This window comes from Panthera leo, chromosome D4, assembly GCF_018350215.1.
Source record: "Panthera leo isolate Ple1 chromosome D4, P.leo_Ple1_pat1.1, whole genome shotgun sequence".
Classification (NCBI taxonomy): Eukaryota; Metazoa; Chordata; class Mammalia; order Carnivora; family Felidae; genus Panthera; species Panthera leo.
In genome coordinates this window covers 71,021,492-71,042,264 of record NC_056691.1, presented here as the reverse complement: position 1 = coordinate 71,042,264, position 20,773 = coordinate 71,021,492, and the positions used below count along the sequence as shown (strand labels likewise).

At 40.0% G+C, this 20,773-nt stretch overlaps 1 protein-coding gene and 1 long non-coding RNA gene across 2 annotated transcripts in view; one reads left to right on the top strand and one right to left on the bottom strand.

Annotated features, from left to right (window-relative positions):
* The window catches only part of MUSK (muscle associated receptor tyrosine kinase), a 91,244-nt gene extending 74,973 nt beyond the window's left edge, over positions 1-16,271 (bottom strand). Inside the window, exons 1-3 of the mRNA XM_042913734.1 lie at positions 16,141-16,271; positions 5,864-5,990; positions 725-876 (exon numbers count right to left, since the gene is read on the bottom strand). Coding sequence (XP_042769668.1) covers positions 725-876; positions 5,864-5,990; positions 16,141-16,219 — 358 coding nt within the window. The 5' untranslated portion in view covers positions 16,220-16,271. The remainder of the gene's footprint in view (positions 1-724; positions 877-5,863; positions 5,991-16,140) is intronic.
* Positions 1-20,773, top strand: part of LOC122205377 — a 150,285-nt gene that overhangs the window by 70,200 nt on the left and 59,312 nt on the right. The gene's annotated exons all lie outside the window — the stretch shown is intronic.

The following is a 20,773-nucleotide window of genomic DNA, read 5'->3' as shown; positions in this document are numbered from 1 at the left end:
AAAATCCCTTAGGATGGTGGCAGGAGTAGGGACGGATAGACCGAAAGATATGATAGATAGGAATCAAAGTCTTTGGTAGATATTGGGCGGGGTGGGGGCTGAGGGGGAGTACCTGGAAATGAGTAGGTGACTTGAATAGAGTTACAGGAGAGAATGGCCAGAACGGCACATGCCCTCATGAGAAGATTTTGCACAGCAATATAAAGGTAATGGCTTGAAAGCAGCAATGACAGCTAGGAGATTGACCGCGAGTCCTTGCTAGCCTTGTAGACAGGAAAGGTGGTGAAAAAGTAGCCTCCAGTGAAGCAGAAAGGCCACTCAAGTTTGAAAAGTCACCCAAGAAAATCAAGTTTGAAATAAGGCAAAAGGGTAGAAGTGTCTGCAAAGAAGTTAGAGATAAAAAGCGTGTCTGGTTGTAACGGAACCGGTTCAAGGGAGCAGGCAGAAGATTTTAGATGGAAGTTCCCTGGTGGAAGGAGTCAAGGTGGAGCAAATAGGGAGCTGTGTCCAGGCAAGGAAACGGGAGAGCCTAGAGAACTGAGGGGCTTGCCTGTAGTTGAGGACAGGAATACATGGTCTAGAATTCACTGCCTCAGGGGTGTGATTTGAACTTGAGCTTGGCTGACTGCCGAGCCTCCAAGCTGTGCTGGAGACTGTTTAGTGCCTGCTTCGGAGTGTACCGAGTCAGCTTTAACATCAAGAGCGGAGGCTCTCTCCCACTCACTCATCTTCACTTGCAGAGCCCCGCAGCTCTCCGCAGCACCCCCCACGCCGTTGTTGGCCGTGCAGCAGTAGACGCCATCGTCGCTGTCTTCCACACTCAGGATGGTGAGGAGCTGCCCGTTCTCGCGAATGCTGTACCGGGTGTCAAAGAGCCTGCAGGTCGCAGACAGAAATGGCAGGTTAGGACCTCCTGTGTGACTTTTTTTTTTTTCAGGCTGTGATTAACTGATCAGTAGATGACTTGTCAATGGAAGAAGCAGGTTAAAAGCAAAAGGAAACTTGGATGGGTTCTGAATAATAGAATCACCTTTTTTGGTAATATAAAGCTAGCATTACATTCTAAGATTAGAATGCTATGCTCCGATAGATTGGTCCTATGCTCCAATGACCAAAGCACCTGAGTCCTTCAAAAATGCTTTCCGGGGCACCTGGGTGGCTCATCCGACTCTTGACTTTGGCTCAGGTCATGATCTCATGACTGTGAGATCAAGCCCCACGACAGGCTCAGCACAGAGCATGGAGCCTGCTTGGGATTCTCTGTCTCTGTCTCTGTCTCTCCGCCCCCCCCCCCCCATGCTCATTCTCTCTCCCTCTCTCTCTACCCCTTCCATGCTTATTCTCTTTCCCTCTCTACCTCTCTCAAAATTTAAGAAAAAAAAAAGTGCCTTCAAAAGGTGATGTCTGTTGATGAGACCAAACATAAAGTTTACTTTATTCAGGAAAGTATATTATTACCAAGGTATATGAGTCTTCTCCCCACAATTACTAGAACGTAACAGCTAGAGAACAAACACATGTACATAAATGTTACCAGTGGGAAGAGTTAAATTCTTAGAGGAGTAACTAACAATTAGCTGAGTATTCATTTATTATTTGTTGAATGCCTAACAAGTGCCAAGCACAGTTCTACTTCCTTGGAATATAAAAGGAAGCAAAACAGCTTCAAACTGTGAGTGTATGTTTTACATATATTATCTCATTAAATTACATGCTTTTGTCAAGAAAGGAATTAGGGAAACAGAAAAATTTGAGCGGAAGCATCAACATAAAAGTGGGGTTTTATGACCAAATAAAGATTCTTTATGCAAAATGTATACATGAGGCAGAAAAATGCCCCCCACCCCAACCCAGGTCTTAATCCCCTGAACCTGTGAATATGTTACCTTACATGACAAAAGAGATTTTGCAGATGTCAAGGATCTTAAAATAGAGTATCATGGCTTATCCAGATGGGCCCAATGTAATCACAGTGGTCCTTAAAAGATGATAGAGGGAAGCTGAAGGATGATAGGAGATGTGACAGTTGAGGCAGAGGCCAGAGGGCTGTGATTGCTGGCTTTGAAAGTGGAGGAAGGAGACAAGGAAGGCAGGTAGCCTTCTTGAGGCTGGGGGAAGGTGGGAAATCAGATTCTTCTCCGGTGCCACTAGGAAGAATGCAGCCCTGTCAACCCTTGCTTTTCACCTTGAGAGACTGATTTCAGACTTATGACTCCCAGAACTGTAAGATAATCAACCTATATTGTTTTAAGCCACTAAGTTTGTGACACCTTCTTATAGTAGAAATAGGAAACTAAAATGCAAACAAACAGTGGAAAGGAAGTGGTTTCTTGATGTTCTAATCTCTACAGGTGCCCACCATCACTTCCTGATACTAAAGGGAATAAAAGCATGTAGTAAATTTTGGTCTCTTGTGACTGAGGATAGTATAATCACTGGGTAGTTCACAAAATAACAATAAATAATTGTGGAAAGCCATGATACTCAGTGTCACATAATGTTTTGCTACGTTTTTCGTGGGAAAATACGTACATTGGAATATTTCACAGATATACTTGTGGACCAAGAGTCCAGCCACTCTGTGAAATAGAAAGTTTCCAAATTTGTAAGCTGTTTCATCAATGTTGCTTAATTTGAGTAAATTGCTTGTGGGTGGTGAGGACGCTCAAGTCTTTATAATTTTTTTTTTAATGTTTATTTACTTTTGAGAGAGACAAAGACAGGATGCGAATGGGTTAGGGACAGAGAGAGAGGGAGACACAGATCCAAAGCAGGATGCGGGCTCCGAGCTGTCAGCACAGAGCCCGATGCGGGGCTCGAACTGAGGAGCTGTGAGATCGTGACCTGAGCTGAAGTCGACCGCTCAACCGACTGAGCCACCCAGGCGCCCCAAGTCTTTATAATTTTTAAAATAGAATTCATTATTCTCAGTTTTTAAGAGTCTCTTATGGTTTGATGGGGGGTGGGAGGGAGAGGAGGGTGGGTGATGGGCATTGAGGAGGGCACCTGTTGGGATGAGCACTGGGTGTTGTATGGAAACCAATTTGACAATAAATTTCATATTAAAAAAAATTAAAAAATAATAAAAATAATAATAAAATAGAATTAATTAGAACAGTTTTAGATTTACATAAAAATTGAAAAGATGATACTTTCCATATACCTCTTTCCATCTAGTTTCTCCTGTTGTTAATCAGATTAGTTTGGTACATTTGTTACGATTAATGACCCAGTATTGATACTGTTAACTAGTTATATATAAGTCTTAGCTTATTCAGATTTGTTTCAGTGTTACCTAATGTCTTTGTCTCTTCCATGATCTCATCCAGGACCCTACATTACATTTATTTGTCATATCTCCTTAGGCTCCTTTTGGCTGTCACAGTTTCTAAGACTTTCCTTGGTTTTTGATGACCTTGACAGTTTTGAGGAGTACGTGTAAAGTATTTTGTAGGATGCCCCTCTACTGGAGTTTGCCTTATATTTTTATTATGATAAAATTTGGTTTGTGGCTTTGGGAGAGGAAGATCACAAAAGTAGAGGGCCATTTCATCCCATAAAAAACAAGGGTGCCTGCTATCGATATGATTTCTCACTATCAATATTGACCTTTATCACCTGGCAAAGTAGTGCTTGTCAGGTTTCTTTGGTAAAGCTATTCATTATTCCTAAAAGGACACACAAATATATTTTCAAAATGTAATTTCTTCTTATTTCACAGATCCTTTGACTAACAGCTAACTATTCAAACCTATAACTCCATTTATTTCTTATTTATTTGTAACATTTTTGCCTTATAATAAAGGGAAGATTCCAATTTATTAAGTGACTTTATTCATAGCATTCTTATAATGTTGATTTTCTTTGTGTAATTAAAAAACTCTTCCATTGTCCATTTCTTCATCTCCTTATAATCTTGAGAAAGAAACATCTGAGAGGATCGTAAGGCTATATTTTTCAAATATATACACTTCATAAGGCTATATATATATATATATGTGTGTGTATATATATGTATAAATATATATATATATCGTAAGGCTATATTTTTCAAATATATACACTTCCTTCCCAGGCATGGTAGAGGGCCATAGTGGAGAGAATAATCTTTGATCATTGATCTTTGACTATTGAATGTTGCCTGTCTAACAACTATTATAATTTCAAAGTAGGGAAGTGCATGAATCATATGCCAAGATATAAGCAACAACCGTAATGTAATACAAAACTCTGTAACTTCTGTGTTGCCTTCACAGGTGCTTTTATGACCACTGTTATTCATGATGCATATTGACAGTGAGGTTTTTCTGTATTATTTAAAGATGTTTAATTTTATTATAGAAGATAAAGACATAAATAATAGACAAAACTCATGAAAATGTTGAGCATATAAATTGTACAGCTAGTAGTGTATGAGATATTAGCACAATGACTCGTGTTAAATGGAGCCATTGAGGAAGAGAGTCACTTGTGGAACATAGCTAGAGCTGGTGAGATATGCTGAATATAGGCCATAAGTGAAATAGCAACCTGCCAAAGATTGATGGAATAAATAGAAAATATGATGGCATAAAGAAGAGTATCACTTAGAGTAGAAAGGGATGGAAAGACAAGCTTGTAATCGTGCCATCTCTAGACTGACGGCTCTGTCACCCCTAAGTCAACCACCTGTTGGTGACATACAACGTGGTCCCTTTATGGTCCCGTGCACTCTCCCCAAGGAACATAGATAAAATCCATGGCTGTTCAGCAGGCTAATTGGCAAGCTGTCGTCATGGCCAGGTGCGCTTGTCCTTCTGTTTCTCCAACAGAGCAAGCATATGTCCTTAGCTTTGGTGCCTTCCACCTGTGGGCTCAGACTTTACTCTGGTCCTTGTAAGATCATGACAGTGGGGAAGTCCGAGGCACAAGAGCAACTGGCCATATAAACATTGAGTGAACCAAGATTCCTCAGTACATTGACTTATCCCATTTCTTTCCCCTTGTTCTCTCTAGAGATTTCAAATGGATTTAATAAACTGTATTTCAAGCATCTTATTTTCAGCCTTCCTATTCCAGGACTTCTGTCATAGTTTTCCAGGTAGACACCCTGAGGGTGACCACAGCACAGGGTAATTTCCCATATTACAACATGTGTACTTGAAGGAAACACTAAATTTCATTAGAGTTTAGTGCAAATAAAGACATAAGTTTTCCTCGTGCAGGTTCATGGACCCGAGTGTGTAGATACCAGCTCAAGAATTCTGGTCCTACTGCAAGCTATATTGCCTGCTGAGAAGCCAGTGGTTCCCTTTGTTACAGATGTTTTTGGAGTATTTTTGATCAGATAGCTATTGCAAATGAGGAAAAGATAGCATGACCCTTTCATGTCAAATGGGAGTTTTTGTCTGTTTAAGAGGCTGCCTCATTATATATTAGGAAACTCTTCTGACTTTCAAAAGAAAAAGTTCTGGTGACCAAGAGGTCAGGTTCTTGGACAACATATTTTACTTTATTGGAATAGAAGTAGAGATGAGTCTGGTCCCTATTAATTCCCCAGCATGTCCTGGAACATGTGTCCTGTACCCCCGGCCTTAGGATATCATCGTGTGTCTTAATTCCTTGAAACTTCCTCTGGGTCCTAACCTGGAGTCCATGAAATAGCCCTGACATCCCCAGGTCAATTAAATCAGTGTTTGGCTTTAGGCAACTCTCTTAACCTCACTGACTTGCAGATCTTACAATTATAAAATGAGGAAATTTGCATTTTACATATTTTAGAAGGTAAGCTTTTGTCCTACCAAGAGCTGTGGTTACATTGATGACAAAGTTAAATTGCAAGGCAGCCATGGGCAGCCTTACCAGAAAAAGGCAGAATACTTACTTAATGAGAATTTTATTTCTGGTCCAGGAAATTTCAGGCTGGGGATAGGATTCCACTGCACACATAAATGTAGCCACTTCTTCAACTAAGGCATCCACTGTTTCCAGCGGAGTAGTGATGACAGGAGCTACAAGGAGAGGAGAAATCAGATGAGAACATTCTAGAATGCTGTTTACTAACCCTCTGTGAGCAGTCAGAGGCCGTCACCTACTGAATGAGAATTATATTTCCCCATAGCAGAAAATTGTCAAAAGGAAGGAAGATTGTATGTAGAGAATTTTGTTTCTACTTCCGAAATAGACGTTTGAGAATCAAAAGAGAAGGCTCTCAGGAGAGTAGGACTTAGAATTTATTTTATATAAGTAGGGGCAGATCCAGCTTTTATGAAGCCCAAAGTTATAAATTTGAGTACACACATTGAGGAAAAAAAAGAAAATTATAAATACAAAATATCCGTGGCCACCCAACACGGATCAGCTTGAAGGGAAGAGAAGTCAGAATGGAGAGAGAGATCTTAACAGTTGTTTAAAAACAATTTTTTCTAAACTTCATAATAATGTATGTTCATATTAACACATTGCTAGAGTCCACTGAGGGTCTTAGATGGGGGCTCCTGCAAATAAGAGATTTTATAAGCTTAAGCTTCGTCCAATTTATAAAAAATCAGATCTGCATGTGAATGGAATAGAAAAAGAGTAAATAAAATGACAAAAAGCCCAACTGAAAAAACTGGGCAAAGATCTGAATAGACATTTCTCCAAAGAATTTGTACAAATTTCATTTGTGTTGGAGACACAGCACATGAGATGATGTTCAATATCATTAGCCATTAAGGAAATGCAAATCAAAACCACAATTAGATACCACTTCATATCCACCAGAATGGCTCTAATCAAAAAGAAAGATAACAACACCTCTTGGCAAGCAGGTGGGTAGATGCACCTTTGTGCATTACTGGTGGGAATGTAAAATGGCACAGCTTCTGTGGAAAACAGTATGTGGTTCCTCAAAAAATTAAACATAGAATTACCATATGATCCAGTGGTTCCACTTCTGGGTATATACCCAAAAGTATAGAAAGTAGGGACTCATTTATTTGTAGAACCATGTTCATAGTAGCGTTATTCACAATAGCCAAAAGGTGAAAGGAGCCCAGGTGTCCACCAACAGATTAACAGATAAATGAAATTGGTATATATCCATACGATGGAATATTATTTGACAATAGAAAGGAATGAAGTATTGATATATACCACAACATGAATGAACCTTGGAAACAATAAGCTAGGTGAAAGAAACCAGTCAGAAGGACAACATATTGCATGATTCCACCTATGTGAAATGTCCAGATGGGCAAATCTATAGTCAGAAAATACATTAACGATTGCCTAAGATCAGGGGAGCAAGATGGAGGGATTAGGGGGTAAGAGATGGCTAAAGGACACAGGATTTCTTTGAGGTATAATGAAAATGTTCTGCTTAATTTGATGATAAATGCACAACTCTGTGAATTGTACACTTTATTTTTTAAAGTTTTTCAAAAACTTTATTAGAGTGTGTGAACACAAGCAGGGAAGGGGGAGAGAGAAGGGGAGAGGGAGAGGGAGAAACCTAAGCAGGGTCTGTGCTCAGCACAGAGCCCAGTGCGGGACCTCATCCCACCAACGGTGAGATTATGACCTGAACTGAAAGCAGGAGTCAGATGTTTAACTGACTGAGCCACCCAGGAGCCCTAGTTGTACACTTTCTGGTTTTGTTTTTGTTTTTTATTGTTTGTGTGTATGTGCCTCTGCATGTGTGTGTGTTCCACAAAAAGAAAGAAAATAGGAGGGACTTTGACATTGATCCTTCTCTCCTCCTGTCCTCCCATGAAATGAGAGTCGCTTGGATTATAGGAGTTAGAAGGACAAGGAAGTTAAGAAGGATGAGAGTCGGTTAGTAGTAGGATGCATCCCTCTTTAATCATTTAGGAAGCCTGTGAATCTACCAGAGCAAACGGAGTGGGGTCCTGGTCATCTCAAGGGCTGGATGGTGTGGGAAAGAAAGTGTCAATACCTGTATTTGCATGAGTCTGGAAATCTACCCCATTGCATGACCTTATTGAAAATCATTATCATTACCACTTTATCGTTACTATTATTTATCAGAGATTTGTTTACTGCTTTCCATGTAACAAGCACCAGGTTGACTAGAAGCAAGTAAAGTCCATCTCTGCCTTAGAAGAGCCCACAGTCTTTCTCATTGCCAAGTAGCATTTCATTGTATATATAAACCACACCTTCTTTATCCTTTCATCAGTTGATGGACATTTGGGCTCTTTCTGTAATTTGGCTATTGTTGAAAGTGCTGCTGGAGGGTGTTATGCTAAGTGAAATAAGTCAGAGAAAGACAGATATCCTATGTTTTCACTCATATGTGGAACTTGAGAGACTTAACAGAAGACCATGGGGGAGGGGAAGGGGAAAAAACGGTTTCAAACAGAGGGGGAGGCAAACCATAAGAGACTCTTCAGTACAGAGAACAAACTGAGGGTTGATGCGGGGTAGGGGAGAGGGGAAAATGGGTGATGGGCATTGAGGAGAGAGAGCACTTGCTGGGATGAGCACTGGGTGTTGTATATTAGCGATGAATCATGGGAATCTACCCCCAAAACAGAGCACACTGTATACACTGTATGTTAGCCAACTTGACAATAAGTTATATTAAAAAAAAGACTTTTGAAGGATTTCTAATATCATGGGAAAATGTATAAATATGTTTTTAAGTGAAAAAGAAGATTTGAAATGATACATGTATCAAGAAAACAAGCTTGTAAATAATATGAATGTGAATATAAGTATAAATATTTAGGAAGAAGAATAGACAATAAACCATTAAAAGGTGATTTTCTATTGTGGTGTTTAAAGAAAAAGAAAAGAGCCCACCATCTAGATAATAAGGATGGACGGTTACATAGAACGATCAGCTGTAATAGTTACGCCTGCTCTCCTGGCATAATTGGTAGTGCCCCCTGTATTCCAAAAGTGCCTGAGTTTGGACAGTCGATTATATGGTCATTTTAGATAAAATGCAAGGTATGTATCAGAGCCAAGTAAGTAGTGTGAACAGTATTTTAGATGCAGGGTAGGGGGTGACAGCCTCGTGAGACACCTAGGACAGATGGGCACATTGGCCATAAAACACGCATTCACAGTCTAAACCTTATTTTTTCACTAAACTCAGAGACAAATTCATGGGCTGAGAGTAAGGGAACCTGGTGCTTGGGAGTGTCCCACTGAGCCCCCATCTTCCTCCTTAATGTGGTTCTTGTCTTAAGATGCAGTTTAAGGAGCATCTTAGCCCAGTTTCTCAGACTAGCTGGACAGAGCCAAATGCCCTTTTCCTTATGGGTCATCCTATAAATGTCACTCTGATAGCACTTGGCACACAGATGCTACTAAAATGATCCGCTTATGTCTTTATCTCATACTCAGGAATAAAAACCTTGAGCTTTGGGGCCAAGGACCATGTCCTAGACCTTTTTCTATCCCTAGGGTTAGCAGATTTACTGATATAATGTTTAAATAAGCTGTATTTCTGAGGCCTTTATAAAAGGCATAAATTTTTGAAAAGGTTGAAAGCAAATAGTTGAAATAAGAGCAGAAAATTTTTAGGTGAAATGACATCTTTTATACGTAGGCATCAGGGCTCCTGTGGATGGAATAAGCAATCAATTGCAGAGTCATACAGATAAATAAAAACACTGAATATTAAGTTTGTGAGATGCAGATAATGATGGGCCCAAAGGTGAATTGATGATAGTGAATGCTTTCGTTGTTTAAAAAGCAAGAGCAATGAGCAGCCAGACAGAGGTGCTAGCACAGGGCTTGAGTTCAAATCCCTGTTCCATCACTTCCTGATGCATCAAGTCACCTAGCTGGTGCCTAGGCATGTTCAGCTGTAGATGGAGATGATAATAAAACCGCTACATAGGCTTGTCATGAGGATTAGTTAAATGAATACACGTAAAGCATTTAAAACGGTCCTTTCCCCATATGGAACACTGTGTGTTATCTGAGTCTGTAATTTAGAAACAGAAGCCCGAACTGTTCAATTGTTCGCCCAGTCTCTGGATTACTTGCAGATTTACCATTAATATTTACTTCTGGGAATCTATCCCAAGGAAATAATCTCAAGGCGGAAAGGCACACAGATGACTTTCACTGTACAGAACAGATGAATTGTCCTGGATCGTACTAATCGTGCTGAAAGGGAGGAAAGTTTCGGCACACGCTTCTGCCTCGTAACTGCGGTCTGCTGGAGCTGGCTTGTACTGGCTTGCTATAGCCAAGTGTTAATTTCTCCGGAATTCTGTGAGACAACTGTTAAATATGGCCATTATTAAAAACTAAATTACATACATTTAGGGTGACAGATGGTAGCTACGTCTGTGGTGAGCATAGCATAACCTCTAGAGAAGCTCAGTCACTATGCTGTACCCCTGAAACTAATGTAACATTCATTGTGTGCCAACTATACTCAAGGTAAAAAGCTAAAATAAAAAACTTAAAATTCAATAAATTATATTAAAAACTAATAATACTCGAAATTTATCACTTCCTAATTATGTTACTACGTTTTACTATTACCTATGCTCTTGAAGTGATTTATACCCAAGGTCACTGTCTGGTAGAATTAGTGTAGAAAGCCACGTTAGTGTTCATCCCTCCCAGTTCAGTGTTCATTGTTAGCTTGAAATCGACTGTGGTTGGAGTCAGAAATCAGCAAATGCAACAAATCAGGGCCTTTTTTTTTGTCTCAGGGAGGCACACATTAAGCATATATTAGCAACTCTTACCTAAACAAGATATTATTCACATAATCACTGCGAATGGTATTTTTTAAGAGGATAAATAAAATAGAATATGCTCATGCATTCATGTGAAATAGAAATGGCAGGTAGCAGAAGTATATAGACAGTTATTTATGATACATAGAAAAAAATGGGAGAAAATATATGTTCAAACAGTCTTGGAAGTCAAGGTGACTTTTTCTAGTCTGAGGGTTTTTTTTTTAAGTTTATTTTGAGAGAGAGAGAGAGAGAGAACCAGCAGGGGAGAGGCAGAGAGAGAAAGAGGAGACAGAGAATCCCAAACAGTCTCTGCACTGTGAATGCAGAGCCTGACGTGGGTCTCGATCTCACGGTTTGTGAGAGATCTCTCTCGTGAGAGAGCATGACCTGAGCTGAATCAAGAGTCAGACACTTAACCGACTGAGCCACCCAGGTGCCCTCCTGTTTTAAGCTTTTCTGTATTTTATATTTACAAAATCATTCTTAATGGCCATGTATTATTTTTATAAGAAAATAAACTTAATTCATTAGTTTCTTCTCACCTGATACTTCAGAAGTGACAAAGGTAACAGACATATGTTATTAATATTTTTACAAACTGTGGAGATCAGTTAAGATCAAGAAAGTAAATCTGAGAATGTCTTGACACAGTTATGGAGAAATACATGAGGTGTTACTAAGAACTTTATTAGATTAACACCTTCCCACCATGAGCAGTGGCGTGATAGTCTTGTGCATCGTTTGATTCTGTTTTTAATAATTTTAGCATCCAAAATTAAGAACCTGCCACGGGCCAGGCATTATACTTTTCATTCATTATCTCATTTAGCACAACAAACATAAAGGTAGATACTATTATTATTCTCATCTGCAGATGAAGAATGGAGGATAAGAATGGCTAAATAGCTGTCTAAGCATAACACAAGTAGGAAATAATAGAGCTAAACTTCAAGGTGAAGGTCGGTTTAAAATTCCTATCTTTTAACTCTAAGCAATTCCATGCCTTGAGCATAATACTGATTACAGACAGAGGGGAAAAATAAGGTTTACGTTAATATCAATTTATATAGGCAGGGTATAGTTGGCTAAGTTCACTTTGCCCATCTTTCAAAATTACCCAAACAAATCCACATTCAAATTGTTACTGGCAAAATCACATCGTTGTATTTAATGATATTTGTTGACTCAGCAGACTGTCTCCTGTTTACTTTCATTCTGTTATCCAGCTTTCATCTCAGCCAGAGTCTGTTTAAACTAGGGCACTATTTCTCCCCTCAATCCAAGGACCACATGAATAACAAATACATGAAAATGAGCACAATGCTTTTCTGGACCCAAAGAGTAACTTCACTTGAATCCTAGCTGCTTGATGTGAAGGAAAATGATATTAACCCTTTTATGGGCTCTACCGCATGGCCATTGACAGACCAGCTTCTGATTGACTAGTTGTTGACGAACATGACCAAATGACTGAGTAAACACCGAGAAGTCAGGTGAATTCGCTCCTTTCTGTTTTAGTAAAATTAGAGCTCAGACTTGGGACATATTCGTGTGTTTTTTTTTCTAATATCATGAATACAGTATTGTTTTTTCAGTATGAGAAAACACTTTGGTGTTGGAAAATTTTCAGATATCCCCAAAGAAAGAGGATATTCAGTATTGCTCATCATTTGGCTTATCTTAGAAACTGGCACATTTATTCTTCTGGCGATACAATAAAATAAAAGTTATTTTTTTATTATGATGCCTTTGGAACTTGTAAGCTTCATTGATCATCTCAACCACTTATTAATATTGTATCATTCATTCTTTGTCACAGAACACACTTTGGGTCCTTGCCTTCAGGAATGGTACTGGGCATAGACCGGAAGGGGTTTAGGTTCAGCCTGTTCAGAATTTCTGAAATTGCCTCTCCTGGGTGAATTCATTTGGGTTAAGAGATAGTCCCACAGAGACCTGTCTAAAATGTTCATGTTACCCAAGAGCGATCATTTCAGCAATCACTGACTGTCTTTAGCATAGTACCTAATGTTATATGTTGAGCACTAGTACGCACTTGTTCATTTTATGAGGAAATGGAGGCTCACAAATACTACGTGCCATCCCCAAAGACACACAAAAAGACATTGGAGACTAGGAAAAGGAACTTGATCTTAACACTCTCTTCCAGGCCTTAAATGTCCTCACTTCACTGCCTTCATTATTCTGCCTAGACTGCACGGTATGTTGCCATATAATCTCAGCTCCCTTACTCTCTAGTCCTTCAGCTGCCCTGACCCTGGGAAGCACCAACCTTGAACTAGTCTCACCTGCTGTCCTCGCTTGCCTCTACATTCATATAGTATTGTTAGATGAAATGAAACACTGGTGCAAATCAAGGCCACTATAAAGGTTAATTCCCAACCCCAGCTGGGCCCTCAGCATGGCCCACGTAGTTCCTCTGCATTACTCTGGTCTGCTCTTTGCTCACTTTCTTGAATGGGGCCACATCCTTCAGGTCCCATTCTCCCCCCTCACTTTGACCCTTTCTCCCATGACTTAAGTCCTTGTTCACTGAGAAGTTGCCTACTACTCTGGAAATATGGCAGAAGTCTTGACGTTTCTGCTCTTTCTCTCTGTTCTCGAAGGGCAGTATTATTTAAAGCAACTGTGTCTCCCCAAACACGCAATGAGTTGCTCTTTCAATGTACGTCAATATTCATCCAGGACTCGGTGTCCTGGATTTCAATGACAGCTGTGCCTGCTCTGACTTAGTCATATGTTGAATCTGTGAACCCTATCTTTGTATGCATACGATCTAGAAGAGGAAGTTACTCAAATATATCTGAAGATAAATCACTTAGGCGCAAACACTTCTAGGTATGGGAGCAAATGAGGTAATTTAAAAAGGTGGAGTTTGGACAGGAGTTCTTTGTGCGTATTAAAGAAACTCAGTACTGCTTACGTGAACTGCTGTACTTCTACAGAATTTAAATCCCACCACACGCTTAATATTCCCTGATAAAGCACTCACTATTATTGAAATATGTGGTTAAGGCGAGTATTCAATGAAACGTTGGTTACTTTCATACGTGATGGTTTGTAAATTTCTGGTTGTGGGTTATGATATTGAGCTCGTCACTGAAAGTGTCACTAGTCGTAATTATTTAGAACAAGTGACTTTTCCTTTTGTCTTTGAACATTAGGAATCTCCAACTAAAATTAAAACAAGAAACTAATAATTCTACAAAGTCTATTATTAATTTTATTGAGGAAATGGTATGTGGAGAGTTAGAAGAGAATCCACTAAATACCTTGTGCTATTTAAAAATCTGTCATTTTGTAACACATTATTGTGCAGATTCCTTGATTCATTCATTTTTTAAAGCACTTAGGAAAAAGATACCTGGCTACAGAACTCTTTTTATTCTCTGTCAAGAATAGAGAAAATAACTCTGAGATAGTTTGTGTGGAACATCTTTATTATTTCCAGCAGTATGAAATAATAGCATATTATTGTTTTTTGTACCAATATATTCCATGAACTCTAACATTTAAAATTTTAAGGACTGTTTTTATGATAATGTTTATTCTCAGAACTGGTGTGTGTCGTGAATGAATGTTTGTTCTACTAGGCCTGGTGTTCTTGGCTAAGATTGGTGTTAAATCCGTAACTAATTTAAATTTTACCGTAAATACAGTAGACTAGGCAAAAATATTCTTTTAATTTTTTGGTTTTATAATCTAATCAGAGCAATAAATTAATTATAAACAAAGTCAGATTAACAATCTGATTTTTTTATTCAAAGTTCAAGATGTTTGGCTTTATCTTTAGATCACCATATTTTGAATTTTTCGAAATAGAGACGGTGTGCATTTGAATTAAGGGCTTTACCTGTAAAGTTTGGAAACTGTAAGTCATTTCATTCCAGAATATAAATTAGTAGTTGTTTATACAGGGAGGTGGGTTTGTTTATTTTTTTTTAATACACCAAATCCTGATTTGAACCAGCAAAATCAATTGTTTTGTTCCTTATAAGACTGAAGTTTAATAAATGTTAGCGTTTACCCATGTCACTTTTATGTAACTTCATGGCTTAGGAGAGCACAAATAAGACTTAAACAATCTGTAAATGTGAACATTCAGGTGCTACCTTACCGGACATCCGTTGTATGATCAGGAAGTATTAAAATAATCCAAAGCCAATGTTAAGTCTTTCTGGCTATTATTAGCTGGTTGAAAAGATCTAGATTCTTCCTTATCTGGAGATACCTTAACCTATTAGTTGGCAATTAAATGTTTAAATACATCTGAAGATACTATTCTACTTGTGTAAGATGGAAAAAGAAAACAAAACGTAAGTCTCCGAAATCAGATTGTTTGTGAAGAAAGCTATACCTTGTTAGCATGTGAATCTTGCCCTTGGGGCTCCAGAAATTCTAATGACCCACAAAATCTAAAGCTGTGTTTCCCATCTACATACACATACTACCTTCACTGACCTACGCAATACAAATGTGTTCAGTTCCTTGGGAAAGTAACATAAAAGGAAAATAATTAATTTGAGTGTATCATAAAACGCAGAACTCTTTTACTCTAATACATTAAATCTGAAAACTCTTTAATTGACATCATTCAGTCTTTTTCATGTCTTTAAAAAATTTTTCAGAGAAACCCTCAGTCGCTTTGTAAATCACATACTTTCCTGTCTTTCTTCCTGATTTGAAATACACTAGTCTCCGTTTTATAATGCACTGGCCAGAAACCATATCACTGTGGACATTCTTGCTGCTGCAACAGGTGTTTGTCAGTTTCTTAAGTTGCTTTCCTTTCCCTGAGGTGGTGTTATTTCCGGTACATTCCAAAGGCTCTGAAAAAAAACTTTCACAGTCTCTTGCTGAGCCAACTCATGCCTCCAACCTCAAAGTTATTGGGAACTCATTGTCTTCAGGCTTTTGTTATATAGGCAAATTGTGTGAGTCTTTCTGTAATTCCAATTTTTAAGAACTAAAATATTTACTAAGAATTTTGCAAAACTGAAACTGAAAATGGAAATGACTTTTGTTCAGAAGCAAACAGTCTGGACATCTGGGAGTAGGGTTGATTATATTCCCAGCAAACCTAATGTGAAAAGGTTTTCATCATCCATTTAGACCACCCTGAAGTTTGACACACGCATAAACAAAACGGACCTTGATAACTTGCAGTCTACCTGCTGATGTTTTCCTACAAGTGAGGACTCTGCATGCCCTGTGTGGCTAGACTTTTTATTGCAGAACTTAAGCGAGGGAGGGATACTGGTAGAAAGGAGATCGTCAGTCAACTGCTCCCTCTCCATACATCATACCCCTACTTCACCAAGTAAAACCCAAGCCCGCCATAATATGAATCGGTCGTGATCAGAGCACACACATGCACTTTAGAACTGTGACAAGGCAACAAGAAGACAAGATTCCTCAAACAAACCTTTTGGAAGTTTCTCAGTCCCGCTGAAGGCAACCAAAGTAAGAATATGTACCAGTGGAATGTTGACGAGCTCTCTCATGATTAATCCAGGCTCAGGCAGGAGAAAGTTCCTTCTGGACAACGCAAGGAAAATGCCCCCACAGTTTACATTTTAAAGCACAGTTTGTTACAAAAGGGTCGTCTGCTAATGACTGTTTGTGTCAGCAGCTCCACAGGCTCTAAGTATAATCAGGAATTCTCAGTCTTGGCTGTAGTGATGGACACGGCCAGCTGGTGAGTATCCACTTAGGCCAGTAATGCAAGTGTAGTGCTGGAGGAACAAGGGAAAGAAAATCCCTTTAGAATCCCTTTTAAGACAGTGGCAGAAGGACAATACCAGATGCCTTTGCAACCATCACTGTATTCCCTGAGGTATAGGTTTCCTGATCTGATTCGGTTCACCACCTCTCTCTGCTCACGCCACCACCCTGGGTGTATGTAATCAGGCTCCTCCCCATCGCTCACTCCGCCTCCTACCTCCAGCCCATTACCAGTTCCTACAGATGGTACCAACTGCCATATTCCTGCATTTCTTCCCCTCCGTTGATTCCGATTAGTATAATGCTGTCCCAGTCTCCTTTCCAGACATTCATCTTCTCTGAATGATGGCGATAGCATCCTGTCTGTTCTCCTCTACTGTGTCTTGTTGTCGTCTGATCTCTTCTCAGAGAGATCTCTTCTCCTGCTCAAGAGGCTTCTGTGCCTCTTGGCCGCATCAAAACCTATTCAGACCTCTCTAATATGACATGGGAGGCCTTGCTGGCCCCTGCCTGTCTTGTTAGCCTCATTTGTTACAATCCGTGCCTCTATCTTAATATTTAGCAACCTGTTTCTATATGCAGCTTTCTTCCCTCTGTGAATTACTCAGGCTGTTCTGCCGGCTTGGAATTCTTTCCCCTCTCTGCACTCAGTTAAGATCCATCCCAACTTGATCATGATCTCCTCCTGGGTGCCATCCCAGACCCAGAATTCTATATCTTCCCAAAGTTGCATTGGGTTTGCCTCCTCTGTGTGTGTGTGTGTGTGTATGTGTGTGTGTGTGTGTCTTGTGCACATGTCTATCACTGCACTTACCACATTGTTTTAAGATTTTTGCCTTATTGGTGCATCCTCATTCTTTGGCCTCATGAGTCCATGGATCTGGAAGCTGGGGGCTGTCAGCCAAATTAGTTACTTACAGCAGATCTTCCTAAAGGTGCACCTCCATGGCTTCCGAAATGTTCTACTATGCAAATTGCCTTTTCTCACTGAATGATATGTCTTGGAGACTTTACCATGCTACTACATACCCATCATTTCTACTGACAGTATAATTGTCTAAATTATGAATGTGTGATGGTATATATTTGCTCCCCAGCAATGTGTTGAGAGGACCCATTTCCCCACACTCTTATCAACATTTACCTTTGAATTCTTACATTTAAATAGAGTAAAAATGATACTTCATTGTTTTAATTTATAGTTATTTCACTGAATACTATTGGTAATGAGAATTTTTCATATTTTTATTGTTATTCATTTTCCTCTTCTGTGGCTTTAGTCTGTATTCCTCTTACATCATTTTTATTTTTCTTATTTATAGGAATTTTAAATGTATGCTCAATATAAATAATTTATGTCCTTTGTCTGTTGTATATACTGTCAATATTTTCCATGTGGAACACCTCTGCTACCGAACCACAGAGAGCTTGTGTTAAATCAGTTCTTCCTTCCTAGATCAGGACCTGGGAGGACCAGGTTATCCAGGGCTGTTGGAAGCTTCTGTGCTCCATTAACAAGAAATAATGTGCAAAGCCAGATCTGTCTACCGGACTTCTTTGTTATTTAAATTAATAGATTCACCCTTTTGGGGAGCTTGGCTAAACATGAGTTTGAGTCCTTAAACTGCAATCAAAATAATGCTAGTGTAATTTTAACAGAAGACATATAGATTTGATTAGGTTTCTGCTGAGAACATCCTGTGAATGCTGTGTATTTCATGAGAAATTTGAATGTCAATAAGATGAGCACATTTTTTTATGTGAAATTTAGGAATCAGCAGGCTGAACAGTGTGGCTACCTATCATTTCCATAAATAACACTAGAGAAAGTGCAGGGTTCTGGAAATTTGGTCGACTTTGGATTTATGAGCCCCCCAAGGACCCTCTTCCTTCAGATGTCCAGGAGGAGGACTTATAAGGGAGCACTCTTCATCCCCTTTCCCCTAAAATAAAGAACAAGCAATGATGACACCTGTCTTGAATCCAGTAGGAACTGCCCCCTCTAGGCCAGGAACCCCAGGAAGTTATTTCCTACTTCATATTCCACCATGACCTGAGTCCGAAGGTGACCGCAGTGCCATGCAGGGTTAAGGGGAGACAAAACTCCATTGAGGGAAAAGTGAAGCTAGAGTTTGAGGGAGAGTGCTGGCTCAAGATGAGGCGGTCATTGGCTGAGAGAAGCCCATGAGGAGTGTGGTTTAGGTAGGAACACCACAGCAGGTTCCAAAGTGTGGCAGCCAGTTACATTCCTTGCAGCAATTTCTTATACCCCTGATATGAAATGGCCTTCTATCCTACAGTACAATCTGCTGTGCCTTACAATAGCAGACTTAGTCAGCCCTGTGGAGTGAGACTGGGCACCAGTCCTCAGGGCATGAGGAGAGTAGGTGAGGCGGATGGCCAGTCTTCCCGTTAATAAAATACAGTCGGGGGCGCCTTGGTGACTCAGTTGATTAAGCGTCTGACTCTTGATTTTGGCTCAGGTCATGATCTCACAGTTTGTGCGTTCGAGGCCCGCATTGGGCTTTGTGCTGACAGTGTGGAGGCTGCTTGGAATCCTCTCTCTCCCTCTCTCTCTGCACCTCCTCTGCTTGCTTGCTCTCTCTCTATTTTAAATAAATAAGCATTTAAAATAATAAATACACCAATGAAGCTTGCCTGGCTACCTCTGCTATCTTTGCTTCTTCATCTCAGAAGCTGGCCAAAACTCCCAGGAAGTAGGATCAAAGAGCGAGTAGCACCGTTCTGAGCCACATCTCAAAGTAGACACTGGCATTCAGCTGCACAGCAGCTGATGACACTAGCCCCATTCGTGCTGGAGTCAGCACATCACCAAGTTAGTGCTTCTGGTCTGCACCAGGCTCTCATACATCTGGTGAAGCTTGGCAAAGAGCCCCTTCTAATTATCACAAAGGGCAATGACCTAATTCTTTGCCTCACTGGTCAGCAGACAACGGGTCATGAATGCCACATGGATTGCCCTTTCCAGAAAACTCCTGGGGAATCAAAGAGATAGTGGTAGGGTTATATTTTTTTTTAATGGATGGGATCTCCCCATTGACTGTGAGGATAGCTATTGGAGGTGCATCAGGATTTTTGGAGCCTATACCTTATAAAATTGGAAAGGACTCTTGAAAGAAAATGTTCAGTGAATGAATGAATTACACTGAATACCTACTGTATGTGGGACATTCAGCAACAAGAGATGGGGCTTAATGTCTGGTGAGGGAATGAATAACAAACAATTACATAAATAAATAAATAAATAAATAAATAAATAAATAAATGCATTAGAATCTGGAGAGATACAGTACATTGTAAGATTATATAAAAACTGAGCCTGAAAAAAAATGAGCCTGGCCTAGTTAGGGAAGCAAGAAATGCTCTTCTGAGGAAGTGCCACCGAGGCTCCCCGCTGCAGGATCACTCAACGTCAGACAGCCAGACTTGGGAGGTGTGGGCGTAGACTCTAACAGGCAGTGGGGGAAGAATGTGGAAATGGCTGGGGATATGGAGACCATGGTGCTGTGATAGAAATGAAAATTGTTTGGAGTGCAGGAAGGGGAAAGGTACAGAGGCAGATAGGGGAGATCACTCAGGGTTTTGTATGTCTCAGTAAGAGCTTCATTCTACGAGAAGTGAAACGCCCTGGGAATGTAGATTGCAGTGCAAGCTACAGACGTGAATCTGATATGCTGAAGGGAGCACGTGAAAGGAGAGGAAGCCTTAGATCTGAGCCATGACACGTTCCAACCTCTAAATGCCAGTGAAAGATAAAGAGCTAGAAAAAGAGATGGACACAGAGCAGCTAGTTGGGTAGAAAGCTATATACTAATAAAGTAGAGTGGCACACAAGGGAAGGGAAGAGAGCATTTCTAGAAGGCGAGCATGGAGTATGTTGAATGCCCCTAAGCGGTCAAGTAGGAAGGAGTTGAAAGGTTTCCATTGAATTTAGCATCATAGAAGTGGTTTATGATCTTGGTGAAGGGCAGTCCTGGGGAGCAGTGGGGAAGGAGCTAAGCCCCTGGATGGTGTACACAAACTGGAGAGTGAACAGGATGTGAGGAAATAGAGACAGTATGTGGGGAGGATTCTCTCAAGAAGAGTGACAAGGAGAAAGCTAAGCAGCAGCTGGAGGGAAGGGTTGGACAGAGACAGAATTTATTCTTTTTTTTTTCTTTTTAGTAGGCTCTATACCTAACATTGAACTCACAATCCCTAGACCAAGAGTCGCATACTCTACCAACTGAGCCAGCCAGATGCCCCAGAACTCATTCTTTATTTATTTTGAAGGTGTGCTGTGAGGGATCCTGTAGAGAGAAAGAGGTTAAAGA